Here is a 19,996-nt window from a genome sequence, read left to right on the forward strand (position 1 = left end):
CGGGCCTCCCTCACAGCACTTCTCTCCGCAGAGATGTGGTACGGCGTCTTCTTGTGGGCACTCGTGTCCTCCCTTGCCTTCCACGTCCCGGCCGCGTTGCTTGCCCTCTTCACGCTCCGACACCACAAGTACGGCAGGTTCATGTCCGTGAGCGTGCTGCTGATGGGCATCGTGGGACCCATCACCGCCGGCACCCTCACAAGTACGGCAAGTGCCTGGCAGTATCGGCCGGGGGGCTCTGTGGTGACCAGAGGTTGCCTTCGGGAGCGCGTGGAATAGCGGTGTTCCCCGGAATGGAGATTAACATTCTGGCTCTATTTCCCCCTTTGCCCCACAAACAGAGCTGGACCATAGCCCATCTCGAGCCCTGTGTCGGGCATACCAAACGTGCCCATCGGGTGTAGAGCCAAGGGGGCTTTCAGATTTCTGAGCACCTGGAGGAAAATCTCTCAGAGGTTTGGTGTCAGTGCCCAGAACTGGGTAATGTTTGCAGGCTGTGGGTGAGGGATCTTGTGACAAGGCTATGTCCCAAACCACCCCAACCCCCACAGCTGCTGGAGGCCTCAGCAGCGTTTCAGCACCAGTTCACCTATTGCCACCAGCACACATGGGTTACTGGCTGAGGTTTGTCACACATCCCCAGCCCAGCATTCTTGCCTGCTGGTGTGCAGGGAGAGCTCCAGACCCCACTGTTCTCTGCCCCAGTCTCACATTCTGAGGCTTCCCCTTCATCCCTGTGGCAGGGCAGCTGTCTCACATTCACGTCTCGGCTTTTCCCCCTCTCTACAGGTGCTGCCATTGCTGGAGTTTACAGAGCTGCAGGGAAAAAAATGATTCCCTTTGAGGCCCTCATTTTTGGCGTGGGCCAGACGTTCTGTGTGGTGGTAGTTTCATTCCTGCGCATTCTGGCCACTCTATAGCTCCTCTGGAGAGGCTGGAGAACACAAACCAGAGGGGGAGCGAAGGACCTGCTGCCTCAGAACAAATCACAGGGAGCACCGCTCCATCCATGTGCTTCTTCCACTGATTGAAGGAATTGGGAGGGCTTGCTCCTGCCTCCAGCCTGGCTTGAAATTTTAAAATTGTGAATTTTGTTACTTTTTGGTAACATTAAGTGCCAAGCGAAACTTTATTTCTCTGGAGGGTAGGAAAATGACTTCCAGAGGAGGAGACCTAGGTACCTTTCACCCACCACTGATGAATTGTGGTAACGGGACATGACTAAGATGTGACACCAGCTGTGCTGGAATAGGAACAGGAACAGAGACATCATGTCCTCAGAGCTCACTCACCGCTTTGACCTGTTGTTGCTTGGTTTTCAGTGAACCTGAAGCTCTTTTAATGTCAGTTTTTAAAATTAAAAAAATAATTTGTTTTCTTCCTGGCCCAAACTTCTTAATAGCAGATCATAGCCATAGTGGATTTGGTAGCAGCAAAAGGAAGACTCATTTCAGGTGGATGAGAGTGCATATTTGTGTCTAGGAGTTTGGGCTGTCAATGCTGTGCAGGGAAAATGACTGGTGTAAAAAAGATAGCTGTTTTTGTGAATTTTATTACAGCAAAGCCCTTCTGGCCCTATGAACATTCTGCCCAGAGACAAAGCACAGTGGAATGCTCCAGAAATCCCAGGGTGTGCAGGTGGGCGTGCACAGCTTCTCCTCAGGCTTTGGAGGAGACTCGTGTTTTCAAACGTCCCCATTCTCCTTTGACTTGCTGATGCTGTTCATGTTGGTGTGGTGCAGCTGGGTGTCTGCACTGCTCTGGAAATGGCACTGGCCAGCTTGGCTAAAATCCCTCATGCTGCTGCTGGGAGCTGCATGGCCAGGCTAGGTTGTGACCTGGGACATCCCCGGTGCGGGGAGTGCGCCGTGTTGTCAGCATCCAGCCAACAGCATGCCAGAGGTTGGGAGAGCTGCAAGGCTCCTGGCAGGAGCCTGAGGGATTCCTGTGTCCATGTGAACACAGCCCCAAACCAACCTTTATCCACAGGCAGTACTGTCTCATTAATTGTTTTCGTTTGTTTTGGTTTTAAGTGACTTTTAACTAATTGATAGCTCTGCACTTGTGCCTGGAGTTGTGCCACATGGTTGGGGCACTTGAGCAGCTAACTGGGTGCTTCCCGGGGCTTGGTTATTTGGGGAAGCTGAGGTTGAATTCCGGGGATGTGACTGGGCAGTGTAGCCACCCCTAGGAGTTTGCTGTGGTCCGTGTTTGTACCCAGCTCACACCATGTGAGCTGCAGAGGGAAAGTGCTGTCTGTGTCCAGCCTTTCAGGGGACAGCTCCCATCTGTGTCTTCATTGAATTCCTCTGGTTTCCAAATCAACTCCTCTTGTACCTGCAGCATTTCCTAGGGCCATTTATCTGCCGTGAGCCCATGTCCTCAGTGCTGAAATGACTGGGCATGGCACTTAGTGCCATGGTCTAGATGATGAGGTGGTGATCAGTCAAAGGTTGCACTCGATCTTAGAGGGCTTTTCTAAACTAAATTGATTCTGTGATCCTTCAACAGGGCACTGTGTTTATCATAGAAAAGGGTTTCTCTATGCATGGTGAGAGGAGCTACTTACTGAGATTACTCTAAATTTTAGCCCATATTAATTCAGGGAATATAGATGCACAGTTTAGGAAATAATTTAATGTGAATCCTTCTCCTTAGGTGGGTGAGGTCCAAGTGATGTAACATATACTAAATCCAGGATCTGTGGAGGGCCCTGTGTGCTCTGCTGCTTGGAGAGAGCCAGTCTTCCTGCCAGGGCAGAAACAATGAAAAAGAAGGAATAAGCTTGCTTTCTTTTCCCCCTTCCCACTTTGTATTTCAGCATGTGTACAGAGTGCACAGTTTAGTTTACAGGAATTATCCTGTGTTTTCCTGGATGGATTAAAAGTATCACATGGAATTTGGATGGGGTGGGTCTGGTTTTACCTTTCAGATGACATCAGAAACCCATGTCCTGAGCACCTGCTGTGCTCTCCTTTACCCTGCCCTGGTGCCTGGCACTGCTCAATAGCCATTAAGCTGATTGCAACTGAGAAAGCACTTTATCCATGTGCCCCATGCTACAGCACAAGGAGGTTTCCTTGCAGAAACAGGGCTGACAGGTGCAGAACACAAATGGGGCTGTTACAGAGCTCAGAACAAGTGAAAAATTGCTCGGTAAAATCACTCAGTGGTGGGTGAACTGAAAAGCTCCTGTTTTCTGTCCCTCGGGATCTCCCAGAATCTGTTTTGAGGGGTTTCTGGTTTACTTGAAGAGTTGGCAGCTTAACCCTGTTTGGAGCTGGCAATGTCTCTCTATGCCTGGATGCTGTGAAATTTTCAGGGAATTCTTGCATAAGAGGTGAACAATCAGCTGGTTTGTCTTGATAGATATTAGCACAGGGGGCAAGTTCTTTGTGTCACCTTGGTGCCCCCAGAGCATCCTCCACTCCCCTGGCTGCTGCTGGCAACCTCCCTCTCCAGTAAAACCAGAGCTGAACAGGAAGGAGGAATAGCATTGAGTTGAAGCACCAGATGGCAGTTGAACCACTGGTGGCAGTTTTCTCCCCTCATTGGTTTGGCCTTCCATTTCCATTCCTTTATTCCAAGTGAGGCACGTGGAGGAATCCCTTCAGTTTTCAGGAGGTATTGGTAGACTTTGCTCAGTCAGACTTGCCAAAAACTGCAGAGCCGGCAAAAACATCAACACCGAGGTGTCTCGAGCTCTGCAGTGCTGTGAGCCTCTGCTGGGGAGCCCAGCCAGTGCACTGGGTAAGGAAACACCTGGAGAAGCTGCCTGCCCTGGAGGCACACCTGCTTATGCTGAGGCTCATGGTCCTGCTCCCTGTGTGTCACATCCCCCCTGCTCCCACCTGGCTTCCTCTCGCTCACAGCTGCGGCTGTCATGAACAAATCTTTGTATGATTGAAAATTCTGTACATTTTATTTTTCTACTGACACTTCTAATCCTGGTGGTGATTATCAGTAAATTCTGTAACTCTTGAGGTGAATGAATGTTGTGTGTTTCTTCTGCAGCACGACAAGGGGGCCTGGGTTGTGCTTTTGGAAATGAGCTGCACTCCTGCTTTGCTTGGGGCCATCTGCACCAGAAATGTCCTGATTCTGGTGGTTAATGTTGTCTCCATTAGGAGCTGGACCTGCACCTGCAACCAGGCACCACAGTGTGAGGTAACATCTCACTGCTGCTCAGTTGGTGGGGACAGGCTCAGCTGTTTTCCCGTCCCTGAGGGGACATGCTGTGGCCCTGCAGCCCCTACGCTTGGTGCTGACCTGCTCCCGGCCCCTGGGGCTGTTCCCACCCTGGGCCAGTGGCTTGGGTGGGGCCAGCATTCAGTCCCTGCACACCACTTGGGCTCTCCTGGGGGTGCAGGTGCAGGACCCCACAACTCACCTGCCTGGCTCTGGCTAACCCCAGGCCAGAGCAGTGCCTGCACTGCAGGGCCAGCATTGCTGTTCATCAATATGCAACCTACAGAGCCTGAGGTGAGCCAAACAAGTGTTCGTAAGAGGGTGGCAGCTGTGCCTGGTGGGCATTTCCAGAGGGCTGGTAACCACCATGCTCCCCCAGACTCCTAGAGGAGCGTGCTCCAGGATCAAAACTGGCCTGAAAAATTCACATCCCAAGTCATCAGGGATCCAGGAGGTTTTATTGGCAGTAAAACGTTAACACATTCTCTTGGTTTCCTCGTGTGAGGATGACAGGGGGTCTCAGGTCCTGCGAGAGGGTCTCGAGCCAGGCCATGTAGAGGGAGCTGGGGCAGCGGCCCTTCCTGCCGATGGGTGGAGTGCTGCAGCACAGCGAGGGGCGTGAGGCAGGGCTGGCACAGAGCACTGCCACAGCCCCTTTCTCAGTCCAGTGCAGGCTATTTCCCTGAAAAGGAGCAACACCACATCCTCCCCCAAACAGGATGCAGGCTGGAGCCCTTGGTGTCTTCCAAGGGCTTTTCTCTGTAGTGTGGCACCGTCCCACCACAGCATTAGGGTGTCTGTGCAGGATCTCCCTGCCCAGGGAGGGGTGAACATCCAGAGGGACCATTCCCATGGGGCAACAAATGGGTGTGGGCATTGCTGGCACCTACATGGCTATGAGTGCTGCATCCCGTGAGTAATCCAGCAAAATCTCATTCAGCCTCACTTGTCGGAGCGACTGCAGAGCAAAGAGCATTGAGAAACGCAAATTAATGGTTTCCAGAAAGATTGAATTTTGTCTAAAAAGCTGGAGACCCTTTGCAGGAGCTCCCCCAGCACTGGTGCTACCTTGGCTCTGTTTTTATCGACCTCCTCATCAGAAATCTTCCAGGGACAGCCCTGCCTCATCTCATTCACTGTGGCCTCATCTTTGAAGCCATCGTTCAGCCTGAAGGGAGCGATGAGTTCATCGAACCTCTTGATGCTGCAACACAAGCAGACAGTGCCGAGGAAGAGGGTCTGGGCAGGTTTGGGGGTGCTGGGGGGGCATGGGGAAGGGGAGGGGGCTGGTTACTGCTCTGGCCGGGGTTTCTGGTTGATGTCAGGGAGGATGTGGACCTCATGGAAGCCGAGGCGGAACTTGCTCAGCAGAGAGACAATCCTGATTGAGGGAAAAGGACACATTTTCCCTGAATTAGCAGGAAACAGTAGCTCTGACAGGGACCTGCCACAGCAGAAAACCCTGCTGCTGGCCTCAGTTGGCACTTCGGGTTTTCCCACTCTGAAGCCACATTGATTTACAGAGAAATGAGACAAAGCAGCCAGGTCAGAGCTCACAGATCCCATTATGGCAAAGCTGGGAGGGCTCAGCAGGATGGGAAGCAGCTTCTGTCACTACCCATGGGACAGTAGTGGTAGCCAAGTGGCTAAGAGATGCAGTGGCCACCAGCACTTACGCCTTCCTCTCCTCGTCCATCCTGTTGATCTGTCCGCCAACGAACACCCGGATTTTGCACTTTCCCCACCGCTTCTTGCGCCCCAGGAGGTAGGGGATGAGCAGCGTGAGACCTGTCCCCAAAACACCCAGTGGGAGATGCAGCAGTGACCCCCGGGCTCACCAGTGCTTGATGCCAAAGGCCAGGGATGCCCTGGCCCCATTCAGCAGGGACTGAGCCCTCCTGGGCACCACAATGGAGGTGCTGGGCTCGCATTATCTGGACAGATGGAAGGTGAAGGTTACCTCCGTCATCAAAGAGCCAGTAAATGTCAATGGTCTTCTTGCCCTGCTCGCTCTGGAAGATGGTGCTCGCTTGCTGCTCACTGGCCAAGGTGGTGGGGTCCACTGCCGGGGCAAGAGGGTCCTGGTGTCAGCAAGGGGAACCACTGGCCACGGATTAAAGGTATCACTTCCTCCTGGTCCCAGCCCTGCTCCCCATCACTGCTTGAAACTCCCACCTCGCCTGCAAAATAATCCTCAGAGCTGGGGATGCTCTGGGCAGCCACAAGCCAGGACCAACCTACCTGTGCCTGGGGCTGCTCTGCTGCCAGTGCCATTCTTGGGGTGTTCTGCTGCCTCAAACGTGGGGTTAACTGAGGAGGGAGGAGAAGAGCAATGGAAACCGCAGCAGTTCCTCACTGTCCCCATCCCCTTTGATCCTAGCACAGGAGTGATGTCCTGGCAGGACTGTGACCTTCGTCTGGGGACATGGTGCTGGCTGGCACATCCCACAGCTCCATGCCTCTGAGCATCCCTGGCCACCCAAAACCACTTACCATGTGCCTGCAGCACTTGGGAAACATTCAGCCCTTCCTTCATCCGCATTAAGCACACACCATACTTGAAATCAAAAGCGTCGCTGGAAGGAGAAGAAGGCAGTTAATGGGGGGGTGGCACTATCAGCCCAGCTGGACCCTGCACACGTGGCTGCAGCCATCAGCAACCGTGGGGCCACCACCAGGTGCCAGTATCCCCGAGAGGTGGAGGAGCCGGGGTGGCCGTACTGCAGGATCCCCACGTAGTCCTCCAGGCTCTGTGGAGACGCCGTCCGCCAGTTCCTCTTGTAGCCCAGCACTAAGATGTTAGGTCTCATCTTCCCGAGGCCAGCAGCCTATGGATAGATGTCCCCATGAGACCCCTCTGCAGGGACAGACGGACGGACACAGGTGTTGTCAGTCCAATCCATGGGGGAGCAACACAAAGAGGGCTGTCTGGAGGTTGTGGAGGGGGTCAGAGCCCCTCCAAGCTGTGACAAAGAGGAGGGACTCTGCTGGTTGAAGGCCAGTGATGACTGTACCTGGATGAGCATTTGGACACCACTTCTCAAATCCTCAGCCACCACATCCGTGTAGAAAGCCTTGATCTTCCTCTTCATTAGCCACTTAGTGTGGCCATCTGCCATCAGCCGGGACTCCGGCATCTTCTGCTTCCGTGGTCCCTGCAGGAATCAGGGGCAGGAGCTCAGGCAGCCCCTTCCAGCTGGTGGTCTTGCCACCAAGGACTTCTAGCTCCTCTCTTCCCAAATCATTGGCAAGAGGTGGATGTAGCCACTGCACATATGGGAGGTTGCAATCACAGCAAGAAAACCAGTGAATCCAGGGAGCTGACAGCCGGTGAGTACAATCCCAACAGTCCTGTGTGTGCAGATTAGCTGGATCTTATTGCACCCAATTGCTCTGGAGACTTCAGGGCTGCAGGACCCCCCTGTCCTCTCAGCAACTATTTCATCCTTCCAAATCTTTTGCAATTAATTGGCAAAGGGAAGCCATAAGCCCACAGGAACATCTTGATGCTTCACCAATATTGCTTAACAACACAGAGAGGCTTCCAGTTGACACATTTCATCATCCAGCAGCACACAAGTGGGCTTTTCAATTTCCACCCTGTGAGCCCACCAGGATACAGCTGGATTTCCCAGCCCATCACCCACAGGTGGCCAGAACCCCCAGGACAAGGAACCCACCGGCTTCTACAGTGACTCACAATCAGCACGTTGCCGCAGAGCATCAGGCTGAGGTTCTTGGTGAAGGTCCCCACAAAATCCACCAGTGCCGGGCGGAAGTTGGGTGGGCCAGTCAGCACCAGGCACTGCGGTCTGCAGGCAGGGGAAAAAGGGAGTGAGGGATGGTACTTTGGAGGCATGGAGCCTCTCTGGAATGAGCTGTGTCTCTTCTCCCATGCTTGGCCACCAGCAACTACAGGGAGCATCTTTAGAATGAGAAAATGTTATGTGGCCTGAGGGTCCAGTCTTACTCTTTGGTCTTTTTATATCAGATGAGATCAATGTGTCTGTGTCTGCCTAGTACAGGGAGGGCAGGGTTTGCCCTGCTTCCTACCTTTGCCGACATGGCACAGACATAGGATTTTGGAAACGGACACATTTTGCTGTAGCTCCTGGTTACTGAGGGTGGTGGCGAGGATGTAGCCATGGGCACAAAGCCTTCCTGGGTTTACCGGAAGCAGGAACTGGCTCTTCATCCCACTCCCCTCCATGCCTTGCACTGCAATGAGCTGCCCTTGCCTGTAGTTCTTGATGTGCTCATCCACTTCACTCAGCCCCACGGAGTAGTTGAGGGCCATATTGTAGGAGCTGGCTTGCATGGAGGAGCCCCAGTTGACATCTGCATGGGGAAGATGGATTAGCAACAGGGCCAGACACCTTCTGGGGCACAGCTGGTGCCACGTTACCACCACACACCTGGCTTTTTGTAGAGGACATATCCCAGGAGGAAGATGACGATGCCGAAGGCAATGAGCGCTGCCCACCAGGTCAGCAGCAACATGATCACCACTGAGACAGTGGCTCCAAAGAGTGCGGCCCACTTGCTGTAATACCGAAAGGAGGGTCGCCAGCCTGCACGCAAACACACAGAGCGGCCGCTGCCGGGATGGGGAGCCGGACGGGGAGCTGGCCGCCGCAGGGCACAGTGTGGCATGGCACAGCCCACCTGGGGAGTTGGTGATGGAGGCGTGGAAGCAGCTGAAGTTGATGAGGGCGTAAGAGCAGAGGAAGAAGTTGGAGATGATGGGGGCGATGGCGTTGAGCTCAGCTGTGGGAGGAGGAGAGTGAGCTGTCAGTGGCAGACACTGAGCCACCCTGCTGGTGGCAAGCTCCAGGAGGGTGCTGGGGCAGCAAGCACCTACCGATGAGGATAAAGCCAATGGCAATGATGTAAGTGAGCATGTAGCCACGGATGGGCTCGCTGTTCCTCCCATAGCCCTTCCCGAAGAAGCCAATGAGAGGGTAGAGCTGGTCCTTGCAGAGACACTGCAAGGAGAGACGCAGTGGGGGCAGCAGGCTGTGACAGGGACGTGGGACGGCAGTGGCATGGTGGCTCTTGCATCCATTAAGAGCAAGGGCCGAACTGGACACATGCCCTGTGTTGACAGCAGCATCCTCCTTGCCCCAGGGCTGCTCACGGATGCAGAGCCCTGCACCAAGGAGCATCACCCACTGCTGAGCTCAGGGAGAGGAGCTGGGGTGTGCAGACACACCACCCCCTCACCTGGAAGACTTTGGGGGCTGAGACAAGGCAGGCCAATGCCGAGGAGAGGGTAGCACCGAAGATCCCTGCTGTAATGAGGGGGCCAAATCCAGACACCATGCTCATGCTCTGCATGAAAAACAGGGGATCAGGAACCCCAGCATCCCTGGTGCACCAAGCTCCACCCCAACCCTAAGAGATTTCCAGCCCCAGGCCCCATCCTGCTGCATTTCCTTTAACATTATCCAGGCAGCAAAGTCCAGCCACATCCAAAAGCCAAAGATCCCTGCTGTAATGAGGGGGCCAAATCCAGACACCATGCTCATGCTCTGCATGAAAAACAGGGGATCAGGAACCCCAGCATCCCTGGTGCACCAAGCTCCACCCCAACCCTAAGAGATTTCCAGCCCCAGGCCCCATCCTGCTGCATTTCCTTTAACATTATCCAGGCAGCAAAGTCCAGCCACATCCAAAAGCCCAAAGAAGACACACTCCCTGGTGCCTCCCTGCTAAAACATGGCTGTTTTAAGAGCATGGGTGCCCCCCAGGATGCCAGGGGTGTGCCAGGCATGCAGCTGCCCTGGGAAACCCATCCACTGCAGCACAAACCTGGCCAGGAGCAGGAACTGGGGTTGGTGATCGTGTTGAGCAGTACCTGGTAGTAGTTGCTGAGCCCATATCGGCAGCTCTGCTGTTGGGCACAGGAGGTGAAGTTCCAGCCGAAGCTGCAGGCCAGTCCCTCACAGCCCGGTGAGCCCACAGCCACGCTGTCATTCAGGCTGCCTGAGGCGTCTCGGACCACACAGGCACCTGGGGGCCCACACAGGGCTAGAGCAGGGCTGGCATCTCTCCATGCTTTCACAAAGCCCAGCCCCACATTCCATTCATTGCCTGTAACAACTCCCAAGTCCCTGCCATGGGGCTGCCCCACTGCACGATGGCTTTGAGCAATGCCATGAGCTCCACTACCCATCCGGGCTGACTTTGCCCCATGTGGAGGCAGGAACAATGTCTGGCACCTGTGGCGTTCACACCGGGATATCCATGCCAGTGTCCACAGCTTGTTCCTGGCTCTCAGCCACCTGCATCCTCCCAGGCCACTCATTTTGGGCGAGAGGCAGCCCACCCACCCAGCCCACTCACCCACTGCACCTGAGGACATGCTGCTTACCGATGGTAGCAGAAAGAACCAGGTAGGACACAGTGGTCCAGAAGATGGCCATCAACGTGCCCTTGGGGATGGCCACGGCAGGATCCTGCCCAAGGGAGTTGCAGAGATATGTAAGACAATTCTCCAGCAGCACTGCTAACATGGCAGCTTATTTGTGGCTGCTGTACAAGAAGAATTTTAATTCACTGTATTACAAAGCCACAGAGCATCTCCTGGGTAAGCCTCCCCCAAAGTTCCCAGAAGAAATAAAATAGAGTCAAATGGTTGGATCAAAATGAAAGCCCCAGGGAAAATAGGGCTTGAGCCCTGAGAAACACTGGCTCAGGCACCAACAGTCACAACCCACCTTCAGGTCACCCGAAATGTTGGCCCCAGCCAGGATGCCAGTTGCTGATGGGAAGAAAATGGAAAACAAGCCAAAGAACGAGCCCTCAGGTCCACGCCAGTTGGGCACAAAGTTCTGAGCAAAGATATCAGCTGGGGAGGAAGCAGAGGAGAAGAATTTGGGGCCTCCTGTCTGCTTTTTTTCCTGGCTAAAGCACCTCAGAATTGGCTGGAGGCATAGTGCTGATGGTAGGGACCCCATGGGAAGGGACACTGTGCTTTTAATGACATCTCTCAGCAAGGACCACTTTCCCATAGCAACATCTCCCCCAGCTACAGCAAAGAGCCAGGCTCCAGAGATGCACTTGGACCTGCTGAGTGCAACCCCAGCCTGTGGTGGACCCACCTCGGTAGCTGAAGAAGCCCTTCGCTTGCTTCTCGGTGGTGGCTGGGATCACCGTCCCCACCAGGTAGTTAATGAAGGAGACCAAGATGACCAGGAAGAACAGTATCTGTGCCTGCCAGACCGGAAAGAGCCAGCTGAGGGCTTGGGGGTTTGGGCACAGAGCGTGAAGAATACATTAGGAGAAACCCATGCCCGTTTCGGGGGAGCTACAGGCATCCTCTGCTCCTCAGATGCCTGGTGGGCAGCAGGGACAGCTCTTAGCAGCCCAGAGGAATAATGTGAGCAGGAGCAAGGGTTACCTTGGCCTCCCACTCCATGCCAGCCAGGGAGATGCCCAGCAGCACTGTCACAGTGATGACCCCAATGATTCGGATGTCATTGGTGGGGTCCACGATGAGGGAATTGTGCTCCTGGGGAAGGGGAATGATTCACAATGTGGAAACAACTCTCTTCCTTACCAAACCACTGTTTTTAACATGAGTTTTAGCAGACACTGTTTGATTATCAGTGGTAATCAACACAGATTTTGTAAGGAGAAGGTGGGGATGGAGGGGTAGGGGGGGTTGGGACCCAGAGGACACAGAGCCACTTTCTTACCTGCAGCAGGTCCCGGACAGTTTCGGCAAAGCCCACTGTGTGCATGGCCACAGCCACCGCGTTTGCAAAGGCAAAGATCAGCCCGATGGAGCCGCCCAGCTCCGGCCCGAGGCTCCGTGAGATGAGGAAGTAGGTCCCACCTGAGGCAGGGAACACCCCAAGGCATTACTGCTTCCCCCATGTTTTTGGGGTCCCCACACACCTCACAGCCCATGCCAGGAGTTCACATCCAAGGGGCAGCCCCAGGATAAAGAGACGCCTGGAGTGGCCGGGAGGGAACGCGCTACCTGATTTCACTTTGCCATTGGTGGATATGGCAGAGATGGACAAGCCGGTTATGGTGGTCACTGTCACGGACATGAGGATGATGAGCCATGTCAGGGCTGTGGGGAACGGACATTGCTTCACTCCTGCATCTCCCAGCCTTCCCTAGGAGTCCCACCACCCCCCAGGGTGTTTGGGCAATGATGGGCCAGTGCCACTGTCCAGCCCACGGTGAACCGCAGCACCCACCGATTCCTGCCTGGGCGGTGATCCAGGGCAAGCGCAAGTAGAGGATAACTCCCCAAATGTTCAGCATGCAGCGAATCTGGGGGGACAGAGGGGAACTGGCCATCAGGGCATTGACAGCTGGGGATGGCCAAAGCATGCCAGCTCTGCTGCTCCTCGGAGAAAACCACCCCACCAAGGAGGGCAGGGAATTGCTCAGAGCACAAGCGCTTGGAAAAAATATAGATATTGGGAAAAAATGCAACATGACTAAAATGCTTAGGGGGTGGGAGGGCAGGAGGATGCTCCGTGTGGGATGGGTCACACTCACCATGACGCCCTTCACCCATCCAAAGCGGACAGGTTCTGGCATGGAGGCTCTGCCAGGCTCCCCTTCTGCCTCCTCCAGCCCAGCCTCTGGCCCTGCCTCTGGCAGGCCATTGCTCTGCTGCAGGTCAGACACTGGCGTGCGGAAGCGGCCTGGGTCAGGCTGTGGGATGAGGGGAAGGCAGGTGAGGGTGGACTGCAGGCAGCCATCCCTGGAGGCAATGCTCTGGTTGAGCACACAGCTGGAAACAGCTGGGTTCTCCGACTTCTCCCAGGGCCTTCTTGGGGATGTGCAGTCGGCACAGCACCAGTCATGGCACCAAGAGGCAGGAAACACAGTGACACACCACAGACACGTCGCAGGGATCAGCAGCATGGCCAGGGGATGCTATGGATACAGCCAAGCCCCGTTACCTTGAGGATGGAGTGCAGGTCAGCCAGTGAGGGCCTGCCCTTCCTGAGATCGCCTACCCCCTTGCTGTTGGCGTAGTGCTCGTAGGCAGGCACCACGTCCACCGTGTTGTAGCCGAAGGTCCTGGTGCAGAGGGTGCTGCTGGACAGGTGGGTGGGCTGGGCGCTGTCGCAGCCGGACCCTTCGGTGGGTGCATAGGGACCCCGGTCCCCCTCCTCCATGCAGGGCAGAGGAGGCAGGAGAGTACTGATGGTGAAGCGGCCACTGCAGTGGGCTGGGGGCAGATCTGGGATGGGCAGCTCGGCCATTGCCCCTGCCCAAGTGCCTGCCAGGCGGGGGACGGGGTGGAGAGGGGCTTGCTGGCTTTATACCCTGCAAAACTGGAGCGAGGCAACTGGCACACACCCACTGCTGATGCTAATAGAGGAAAGGAATCAGCTTGAACCACCCCGAGCTGGTCAGGGGGAAAAAAATAGCTGGAAGGGATACCAAAACCGCAGTAATGGGCATCACTGCCTCCCAGCGCTCGATGGGGGCAGCGATAACAGATTTGAGATTAAGTCCCAAGGACAGATCAGCAGAGAAATGCAGCATTGAGTTTGCCTCCGGCCCCAACCCAGGAACATTCAGTTCCCACAGGGATTTATTATGGAAAAAGGGAGTAAGACTCCCACGCACCCTCGCCCTTCCCTGGGATACTGCCCCAGACCCGTCAGATCTCGTAAATCATCTTGGCTGGTCTCCAAGATGCCGCCTGTGGCATTGAGCTGGGCCGGATGCAGGGAGGGGAATGGCCACTTTATCTCACAGTGAAACCATGGGGAAAGGGGGAGTGTGACATCAAGGAATGTGAGGGATACCCCTGCTGGGACTCAGATTCCAGGAGGCTGGAGAAGCCAGGGTACACAGAGCAGTGGCAGTCTGTCTGTGCTTGTCCAGGGCTGGGAGCTGGCAGCTTTCAGTACCAGGCAGCAGAGATGCCCATGGTCCCACAGCCCCCTTCCCCTCCTGACCCAGGGACAGGGCACCACTGAGCACCCAGGGTTCAGAATTCCCCCCAGCCCCATCCCTGAGTTAATAAGCCACTTGAACCCCTGCTCACATCACAGAAAACAGGAGCTGAGGCCGTGTGGCCGTATACCCCACAGCCACAGAGCCGAGGACAGGGGGAGGGATGGGCGCCTGTTACACCCCTGCAGCCCCTGTCACATGTGTCCCGAAAGCAGTTACAGATAAGATCAGCAAAGACAACAAACAAGGCCGGCAATAAAATCCGAGAGCAGCCCATTGGAATTTCAGCTCGTGTAGCTTTGCAAGTTAATGGAAAACTGGGCCTGCCTGCCCTGCTGCCTCTGGCTGTCTTTGCATTCACACACAAATTCTGACCTGATTTTTGAGGACTTGCTCCAGCCCCCTTGTTTGTGTGAGGGCAGACGGCCGTGATCACCCAAACCCCGCGCACCCGCTTAGCCGGGAAGCTGAGGACAGGCAGCCTGGTCTGCATCCGTGCTCAGCCCTCGCAGCACTGCATAGCACCTCGGAGCCTGGAGAGCGAGGACAAGGGCGAGGTGGGGACGAGGAAAGTGTCTCACCCTGGCCCCTCATGCAACACCCCCCACAAACTGAACACCAGCTTCCTCTCACAACAGATGCGCCAGCAGACTCACACCCAGCAGAAATGGTTTTATTGTAGAACCTTGTTGTTTCGTCAAAAACACTGATTTGTCCAAACCAGCGCAAATCAGCCTCGTAAGTGGGGGGTCTGTTAAACACAGCACGGTCAGAGATGCTCCAGAAGAGACAGGAGGGCTCCAGAGGCGGGCGAAGAACGAAGCGAGTGGTATGATGCAACCCTGGTGTAGTGAAATAGCCGGATTGTAGGAAGCGCTTGTCGTCGGCCTGATTCACAACACCAGCTGCAGCAACAATACCGGGGCGGAGCGGCGCTGGGAGCTGCGGGCAGGGAGGGGAGCTCTGCAGCACCTCCCTCCAGCCTCTCCACTCACAGGGAAGAGGTGTCAAGTAGTTTCTGCAGGGCTTTCCCTCACTTCCAGCCGATTCCCCCAGTTTGTTCTGGCTATTAAATGCATCAAATGAACCCAAAATCGAGTTAAGCAGAGAATGGTGCAGTGCTTTATACAGCTTCTTTTAAAGACTGCCAAAGTGTTCTATTCCAACGGGCTTTAATGAGGCTTTAATTGATCTGCTTCCAGCCCTGTGGAAGAGGGAACCTACCGCCCTGAGTGACACAGGACACATGAACGATGCAGGGGCTCAGCGCTGCAAACCCACCAGCAGAGCAGACTCAATTTCTCAGCACGGCAGCAAAGGAAGCCTGGGAAGAAAAAAGAGATGGTTATTTAGCCAACTGCCAGTAGCCTTTCCCAGTGGGAACATAGAGGTCATCTCCCATCTCTTCCAGACACCATTTCCATCCTTCCAACTTCAGACCCAGAGAGAAAGAGGACAAAAATGCTGGTAACAGGGACATGAATGGTGGCAGTATTTGAGTGCTGTCCCACCCCAGGGACACAGAACTGGAATTAACAATATCCCCTTCCTTCTTCCAGGCCAGAAGGAAAACATTTTGCTTCTTTGAGAGGCTGGGGTGACAAGGGTTGGGAGAGTAACAAAACCCAAAGAGGTTCATTAAATTCACTTTTTCTGAACACAATTTCCTCAGCTCCTGTGAGGAACAACATCCAAGCACTGTCTTAGACAAATGCAGTAGTAGTAGGAAATGGAGGTGAACAGAGAAGCCACCTCATTTAGCAGGTCTACTCCAGCCAGAGGATCTGGAAAACACAACAAAAAAATCAGATTGAGATGCAGAATCTGCATTCAGTGGGGAAATCCAAGGAAAGGCAGAGGAGTAGGAATGTAACCCACAGGCTGTAGGCAGTACCCGGACTGTGACCAGCATACTTTGGGATAATGGTGAAAATACTTAGAAGGATTTTCTTGTGGGGACTAGAAAAACCTCACAGAGATGGCTGAGAAGACAGGACCCACTGACACCAGCTCTCTGACAGTGTTTAGGAGGCCCTCGAGGCACATTTCAGCAATGCCAGTTCCCACAGGAACTGATTGTCTTCCCTCAGCTCAGTGTAGTTTTTACCAGGTTAACCCTGGGCAGAGCTTTAACTACCTTTTTCCCGACTGGACAGGTAACATAGAGCAGAAGTTTACAGTGAATATTTCCGGATTTCTCTGCAACTCCCCTGTAAACCCAGACCACATCACTCAGCCCTTGCTCCTTGGAGGGGGTGCAGCCTGTAAAGCTTTAGGAGCTGCTGCACTGGTAATGCAGCACGTGTGGATGTTCCAGAACCAAAGAGCCACACAAACTGTGGGACGTAGGCCTGGAGACTGCCTGCCTCTGCTGCATCCACACCAGAACAGGATGGCACGCGCTCTCACAGCAAGCACCTTTTCACTTTCTCCTCCAACCTCCAGCAGCAACACAAGCTTCAGCTGTATTTGACTCAAACCAATGAGCCACCCTTCAGATGCATCTCACCTACCTGGAGGATCTTTAATGCCAGGGATTAGTCTCACAGTAGGAAAAAGCAGATGAACTATCCTAAATTTAATCTGTGCTTGCTTCATGTATAAAGAGCAGAGCTCCACTGACTTAGAGAAGATTTGTCAGTTTTTACTCAGAATGAATTCAGCTCAGATGAACATCCCCAGCTCTGCTGCACCCTATGCACACTCCCTGTTGTAAAGGGAGTGCTTGGTGACACCACCTTTGAACAGGCAATACCAAACACAAGGCATGACACCCCAAAAAACCCTTCCAGCACATAAGCTATTTAGAAAAGGCTAAGCTTGTAAATTAGCAAAGTCAAAGCATGATGGTACAAAACCTGAGGAAGCAGAAGCTGGTTGTTCTCTCCAGCAGAATAAGCATAGGGTGGGGGGAAAACAGGGACATCTGGAAAACCATGGGGGTGCCTTATTCAGCAAAGCACCAGTATGTGCGTCAGCATCCACCTCAAAGCAGCAGCAAAGCCCTTAAAGTCATGCAGAGGAGTCAGGTTTGCCAGAGCCAGGCACAGGCACTGAGCTGGAACCTGCCACTCTGGGGAATGTGGGAAGATGGATGGGATGTAACATTCACCACCTGCACAGACCTAAGAAGAAATCACAGGGCCATCAAAAAGTAATGAATTAATTCCAAGTATCTGTGGCACTTTCCGTTATACCCACAATCTCTTATCTTGACTGAAATGGGGCTGGTCTTACCTTTCCAGGGTTAGTCTTGGGACTTGGACTCCCTGGCATTTATTTCCCATCTGTCCATCACAGAAGGATCATCTTAGATTTTGAAAGCATGAAATAATTCAGTTTCTGATTAGCTTAAAAAGGGACCAAAGGCTGGAGTCACAACCACTGGGTACAAAGGGAGCAAACTATATACAGACATCAACCTTCCCTTTTACCAACACCTATGAAGGCTGAGAAGCACCAGAAAGCACCTGCTACAGCATCCCTGAAGGGCAGATGGAGAAAGGGCAATGTACTGCTTATAGAAGGTCCCCAGGTTCAACACTGGACATCAGAACATGCCAGTGAGGCAGCACAATAGCTCTCCTGAGCAGGGGATGGGCAAGAGACAGGAGAACAAGGTCCTGAAATGGCAGCAGTGAGACCTGAGCCCCAAAAATCTGTCCCTGCATGAATGGCAGATCAGGGAGAGGGAATTAATTACAGCAGGGAAGGCGGCCCTCACCCTTCCCAAACAGACTCCAGCGAACCTTGTCCCTCTCTTGCTCAGGTCAGTGGTTGCCTGAGGACAGGTGCAGACTTGCCAGACTCTGTGTATGGGACGTGGTTTGATGCTGGGAGTAACTCAGGGACAGGGGCTGAGCACCAGCAAGGAAAACACAGGAGCAGGGTCACCCTGCAGGACTGCATGTGGGGCAGCCCTGGCCCCACCGTGACTGTCCACAAGCAACAGCGAAGGTGCCTGTTCTCTACGGAATGGGATCAATCGTTACCTGAGACATGCCAAGAAGCATTTCCACACAAATATGCCAGAAACGTTAACAGCCAATACAGCTTTCCACTCACCGGCTGACAAGTTTGTTAAGCAATTCTACCCCACTCCCAGCCCCAAGTAACTCCTTGGTAACTCACCAACTCCCCTTTACTTGCAGGGTGCTGTCCAGGAGTCTCTCAGCCTTCGGTTGGGACAATCCTGGCCATGCTACAGGAGCACTCCGTGCCGCACACAGTCCCTAGCTCTATCCACTGGGAACCCAGCAGATGGTTTGCTAATGCTGAGAGACATGGACTGGCGTGGCTGGCAAGCCCTTTGGTTCCTGTCCAAAAGGTGGACAAAACTTATGCTACATTTCTGGTGAAAAAAGTAATTAGGAAATTGTCATCAAGTCAGTCAGATATTCTTCCATCCCACTAAACTTAGACATTGCAAAATGGAGATGAATTCTCTCCCATGATAGCTATTAACATACAAAGGCTGAAGTCAGCCCCTACATTTTGCTGCCTGGTCTGCATTCCAAACTCCACATGTTCACATATCCCAGTAACACAAGAGGGTGAGACAGCAGCAGAGGAGCAACAAGAGTAATCACCAACATTCCTCCCATTTTGTTTCAAAGATAGGAAGTTATATTAAAAGAAAAGCTTATACTATAACATGCTGCTTGAGCTTTCACTATTATTTAATTTTAGCTCAAAACATTTAAAGGTAACCATTTTTAAAGCCCCTGGCTTTTGTAGGACTCAGGTTTCCCACTAAACCAACAGTAATATCCATCCATGCCCAACACACCCACACCTGGGCCTCTCTGGCTCAGCTTCCTCACTTCTGGTGAACTTGGAATCCAACTGACTAAAAACTCACATGTTGCTCCCAAAAAACTCTCCTACCAAAACACACCTGTTTCTAACCCAGCTGCTCCTGCAAAAGCTTCAGCAGAGCTCAAGGGCTGTGAACAGCTGGTTCAGCATGGAGGGGTCTGTGCAGCACACAGAGCTCACCTGCACCGCAGCAGCACATGTGCCACACGAGACAACAGGATGGACTGATGGCAGTGTGTCACAGGTGGGTGGGGCATCAGACACATTTTCAACACTTAACATGCATTCAAAACCCCCTAAAGTTTCCCAGCTTTATGCTCATTAAGCAGTAAAACTCTTCTTCTCCATTTCCTCTTCTGCTATAAAATTCCTTATTTGGGTCTCTACTGCAGAGCTACGACTTCTTTCTCTGCATAGCCTATTAAGTAATTAAGAATAAATTTCAAAATGTAAACCAATTGAAAATAAAATCAATAAAAACATAAAAACACAAGAATCAGTGAAAATGAAAATGTCAAAAACAAATATCAAAACCAAAGAAATTTATTTCTGTCAACAAAAATACAGAATACAAAATGACACTGGTCCCATGGGCCCTCTGAACGTACTAAAGACAGGCACAGGCTGCTGCAACCCCAGCCAAAGCTGCTCTGCTAATTCATAAGGATCTCCATTTGCACCAGTCTTGCGTTTGTGTCTCCCGATGTTCTGTATGGGATCATCCCAGCAAACATTATCAGTGCACGAGCTTGAGACTGAAGTTGCTAAAAAACAGAAAAGCAAAGTACAGTTACCTTAGTATCAAAAAAAAAATACAACGGAAGTTAGACGTGAATTAAACACTTGCCTCTTCAAACAAGCACATGTAATCTTTATTTCTCAGAGCTGCACTCTGGAAAATGAGTCTCTGCATTTCGAAGAAAATCCACTTATTCCCTTTTCCAAGCATTAAAAGCATGTCAAGTTACTCTTCTGCTTAAAAAATAATCCCATTTATTTGAAAATAACTAAGAAAAAACATTTTCAGCAATGTGGGGCATTGCTGTACTGC

The 19,996-nt window shown here is 52.9% G+C and overlaps 3 protein-coding genes across 6 annotated transcripts in view; 1 reads left to right on the forward strand and 2 right to left on the reverse strand.

Moving 5' to 3' along the window:
• Positions 1-6: 6 nt before the first annotated feature.
• Positions 7-3,989, forward strand: TMEM170A (transmembrane protein 170A). The gene is made up of 2 exons (XM_008638759.2): positions 7-202; positions 790-3,989. Exons 1-2 carry the CDS (start codon positions 34-36, stop codon positions 918-920), a joined length of 300 nt encoding a protein of 99 aa, XP_008636981.1. The 5' UTR covers positions 7-33; the 3' UTR covers positions 921-3,989.
• Positions 3,990-4,627: 638 nt separating this feature from the next.
• SLC12A3 (solute carrier family 12 member 3) lies at positions 4,628-19,446 on the reverse strand. The gene is made up of 26 exons (XM_017740983.1): positions 13,119-19,446; positions 12,709-12,867; positions 12,402-12,477; positions 12,176-12,271; positions 11,889-12,028; positions 11,591-11,701; positions 11,292-11,403; positions 10,908-11,038; positions 10,562-10,646; positions 10,046-10,200; positions 9,412-9,519; positions 9,050-9,173; positions 8,854-8,955; positions 8,604-8,759; positions 8,427-8,526; positions 7,889-8,000; positions 7,203-7,343; positions 6,910-7,016; positions 6,682-6,764; positions 6,430-6,498; positions 6,149-6,250; positions 5,865-5,976; positions 5,483-5,569; positions 5,257-5,392; positions 5,079-5,146; positions 4,628-4,787 (listed from the first exon to the last, which is right to left on the reverse strand). Exons 1-26 carry the CDS (start codon positions 13,422-13,424, stop codon positions 4,646-4,648), a joined length of 3,120 nt encoding a protein of 1,039 aa, XP_017596472.1. The 5' UTR covers positions 13,425-19,446; the 3' UTR covers positions 4,628-4,645.
• A 26-nt stretch (positions 19,447-19,472) lies between these two features.
• Positions 19,473-19,996, reverse strand: part of NUP93 (nucleoporin 93) — a 79,381-nt gene continuing 78,857 nt past the window's right edge. For all 4 annotated transcript variants that reach the window (XM_008638761.2, XM_017740980.1, XM_017740981.1 and 1 more), the window contains one exon: positions 19,473-19,709. In XM_008638761.2, the coding sequence (XP_008636983.1) occupies positions 19,599-19,709 (111 nt within the window). In that variant the 3' untranslated portion in view covers positions 19,473-19,598. The remainder of the gene's footprint in view (positions 19,710-19,996) is intronic.

The sequence above is a fragment of the Corvus brachyrhynchos genome, unplaced genomic scaffold (genome assembly GCF_000691975.1).
Source record: "Corvus brachyrhynchos isolate BGI_N302 unplaced genomic scaffold, ASM69197v1 scaffold26, whole genome shotgun sequence".
NCBI lineage: Eukaryota > Metazoa > Chordata > Aves > Passeriformes > Corvidae > Corvus > Corvus brachyrhynchos.

What these genes read in the sequence shown, in the direction of transcription:
- TMEM170A (XM_008638759.2), top strand. Translation starts at nt 34, where the DNA reads ATGTGGTACGGCGTCTTCTTGTGGGCACTCGTGTCCTCCCTTGCCTTC. An exon ending in CACCGCCGGCACCCTCACAA is followed by an intron (nt 203 to 789) that starts GTACGGCAAGTG and finishes CCCTCTCTACAG; the next exon opens with GTGCTGCCATTGCTGGAGTT.
- SLC12A3 (XM_017740983.1), bottom strand. Translation starts at nt 13,424, where the DNA reads ATGGCCGAGCTGCCCATCCCAGATCTGCCCCCAGCCCACTGCAGTGGC. An exon ending in GGTTCTTTCTGCTACCATCG is followed by an intron (nt 10,201 to 10,561) that starts GTAAGCAGCATG and finishes GTGGGCCCCCAG; the next exon opens with GTGCCTGTGTGGTCCGAGAC. An exon ending in CAGCCCCCAAAGTCTTCCAG is followed by an intron (nt 9,174 to 9,411) that starts GTGAGGGGGTGG and finishes CTCTCCTTGCAG; the next exon opens with TGTCTCTGCAAGGACCAGCT.